General features: G+C 32.6%; 1 protein-coding gene across 1 annotated transcript; it reads right to left on the bottom strand.

Moving 5' to 3' along the window:
- Nucleotides 1-1,583: 1,583 nt before the first annotated feature.
- On the bottom strand, nt 1,584-2,658 carry LOC145053039 (uncharacterized). The gene is made up of 2 exons (XM_079000992.1): nt 2,343-2,658; nt 1,584-2,190 (listed from the first exon to the last, which is right to left on the bottom strand). The coding sequence occupies exons 1-2, from the start codon at nt 2,508-2,510 to the stop codon at nt 1,681-1,683; spliced, it is 678 nt and encodes a 225-aa protein (XP_078857118.1). The 5' UTR covers nt 2,511-2,658; the 3' UTR covers nt 1,584-1,680.
- Nucleotides 2,659-3,488: the final 830 nt, after the last annotated feature.

Here is a 3,488-nt window from a genome sequence, read left to right on the forward strand (position 1 = left end):
TTTCTTGCCCAATGGCAAAGGAGATTATGGATTCAATACTTAATTGGTGTGGAATTGGGTGTGATAAGTTATCCTCGGTTAAGGACATGCTTTGTTTCATATAAAGATGGTCTGGTAATAAAAAGAAACAAAGCTTGTTGAGTATGATATTATGTGGTACGTTATGGTGCATATGGGTTGGGCGAAATAAACGGATCTTTGAGAACGTTTACATGAAATCAACAATAATTGTGGAAAGGATAAATGCTTTATCGTTCATCTGGAGCAAACATAGAACTTCATTTAAAAAGATAGATTGGAGAGTGTGGAATATTTGCCCTTTTCATTGTTTGTAACTCTTCTCTTTTTCTGTTGTCTTTTGTACTCTTCTGCCACATCATCTTGTTGTGGTTTTAATTTTATATATTTGCCGTTTTCCAAAAAAAGATGACACATAAATAAAGTTTCAAAGACAAAAAAACTCTGAGGAGTAGCCCGACCTACCGCAGACACTATAACAAATCAACCCAGGCCTGCTCATGGGTCCTGTCTCTAGGTTTCTTCACACCATCATCTTTGAGAGCATCTATTGATGATAGATTGTTGGAGTCTTCCCAAGATTATATCCGACAAGGTGGATCAAGCTCATTCCCCACAAGGTAATATTGTCAATTGGTGTGTAAAATTGAAAAAAAAAATTCAAAAGTAGGACGACCTAAACAGGATCAGTGTTGCTTTGGACAACGTGTTATGCCAATTTTGTAACTTATATGTGGAGACTACATATTAAGTGCTCTTTGAATGTTCCTTTTCAAAGGTCCTCTGGCTCAAGAAGGAAATTGGTGGAATGTTGCATTTGATGCATGGGAAGCTATGATGATTTGAACTATATGACCGAAAACAAACTCTCTGTCTAATTGAGTAAAAAGGTCCTTCAAGTCATGTTGTGACTCAGTGGATCCAGAATGAAAAATAAGGGGTAGCACAATTTTTTTAGGAATTGCACTACTAGAAAAAAAAAATTGTTTCCCAACCAGGTTTCCATCACAAAATCGTCACTAAACCGATTTACACTAGATTTACAATTATCAGACTTTATGATGGATTATCGGATTAATGAAGGATTTGGGTTGTATTTGTTAAAAAAAATCACTAAATTTACATTTAAGGGGTAGTCTAGCTCCCACGCTATCTATACTGTCATATGGGAGCTGTGCAATCTTAGAAATTGCATTTGTTTTTAATGGACGCAAAGGCTGCAACTGTGTTAGATTAGTTTTTAATTGTATGCTTCACTCTCTTAACTGGATTTCATCCTTTTCAGGTAGATGCAGGAAACAAAGAATAGATTGGAGTTTGTGGATGTCTGGCCCAATCTTAGCCGATCACTCTTTGTAACTTCATGTTCTTGCTTGGCTAAGGCTAGCTTCTGTTGTTCTGATGCCATTGCCGATTTTTTTTTTTATTTTTTTTTTCTTTTCTTTTTAAAGTTCGTATCTGGGCCACCGTATCATTGAGTATATCACCTTATGAATACGATTTATTTATTTTTACGGAAATCACTAACAAATTTGTCACTACAAATTAGTTTTGTACTCAAGACATTGGATATCTATGCTCGGTCATTTCATAAACCTGATGGTAAATCTTACATACAGATTAAAATATCGTTTTCAATGAGCATGTGTCACGCCCTATTCTCTATGCCATCATCTTACCATTCTTTGAATTTTCAAACAGAAAATCAAGATTATAAAGCACAGGCACCATGGTTGAAGAACACAACAAAACAAGCACCGGACCAAAAATCCAAAGCATAACTGGAAGTGCCGAATAGAAAAGCCGGTTTCCTATCATGCCAAGCATAAAACTCTTCTCTAAAAGCTCGGAAACATAAGTTGAAGTCACTATTGTAGAATCTTCAGGACAGTTGATCAAGAAATTCACTTGGCTGATGAATCTAATAGATAGAGAATGGCACATGAAAGAAAAGAGAAAGATGACAAGTAGCGTTACGTACTTTAGTGCTACCATGAATTGTCCATGTGCCCCATAAATAGTGTTGTTAAGTGGTGTTTTGACGCTATAGCTGCTACTAACAACAGCCGCTAAACCACAGCATAAAACAATCGATGTAGTAGCCATCAGGGTTGATCCCATTATTGTATTTCGAATTGTTTGGATAGCTAAAATGTTTTTCTTGTCGTTATCCTGCCAAAACAATGAAAATAGGACATCAAGAAGCAGGAAAATATAAATAATAATCATATTCTAAAACTTATTCAACTAATTGTCATGAGAAAGCATTGTACGAAAATGGCATAGAGTTAGGTGTTTAATTAAGGGAAAGCTAGCAGTGTTACCTTCATAATGGTAGATACCCATAACCGGCGTCCATGGGCATTTGCACCAATGACAGTCGAGAGTGGTTCAGTACGAACCTTATGCCATAACCATAAGTTATAGCTGATGGATATTATAAATGATAAAGGTATCATTATTAGGTCAAGATAGTAGTTCTTGAACTCCATCTCTCTCTTCTGATTTCCTTTAGTATCACAATTGATTTACTATTTATTGCATAGTATGTGTATATATAGGGTAGTATTGGGGTGAATGAACAAGAATCACACTGATTGAAAATTTTAAGTAACCGAAGCTGAAATAAGTCGGTCGCTTCTCAACTTTCTTAATTTATGTATATATGTAGTAAAATGGTATTCATGCATTTCATATTGGGCAATGATCAATAATCCACTTACAAAAGAAGAAATAAATTTGTAAAGCTGAAAAAAATAATCAACTGTCACTAACTTATATATCTATCTCCCCCACAAACATTAAAATAATATACAATTAAACCGTGTATGAAGTGGGGAAACCTAATTAATTGTCATGATTTATTGATTTTTAATTTGGTTTTGTTAGTATTTTTGATTGCAGTATAGGTGAGACTAAAACATCGTCAAAATGAGGAAAAGTGTTGATATGTATGAAAAATATAATGCATTTACGGATAAAACATACTATATTTAATGTTTTTCATATGACAAAAGGGGGCTCCTTGAAAAATATTGCTAAGTGGAGAACCGAATGAAACTTTTCGGATTTAAAAGTAGATGAAACAGAAAATAAATGATATATTTTTTTAATTAAGTTAATTAAATTTTAGTATACTGATCCATATATTTATTTATTAGTTGTCAGACATATATATTACATGGGTTAATTTAAAAAAAAAGATTAAGTATAAAAGTCAAAATATTTGAGAAGTTTGAATTTATAAGAAAATAAGAAAAATAATGAATTAAACAAATAAACAAAAGAAATTAATGAACTTTAATTTTGAGAATTTTGAAATTAAAAGATAAGTTGATTAATGAAATTGATATATATTTATTACTACGTTTATTGCAATTATTACATTAAAATATTATGTGGAACTTAATAAAATAGAAAAACTCATAAAATGACATGTGAAAAAAAAATTAATTCAAAATAACCACAAA

The sequence above is a fragment of the Lactuca serriola genome, chromosome 5 (genome assembly GCF_051521515.1).
Source record: "Lactuca serriola cultivar US96UC23 chromosome 5, Lser_US96UC23_V15, whole genome shotgun sequence".
NCBI lineage: Eukaryota > Viridiplantae > Streptophyta > Magnoliopsida > Asterales > Asteraceae > Lactuca > Lactuca serriola.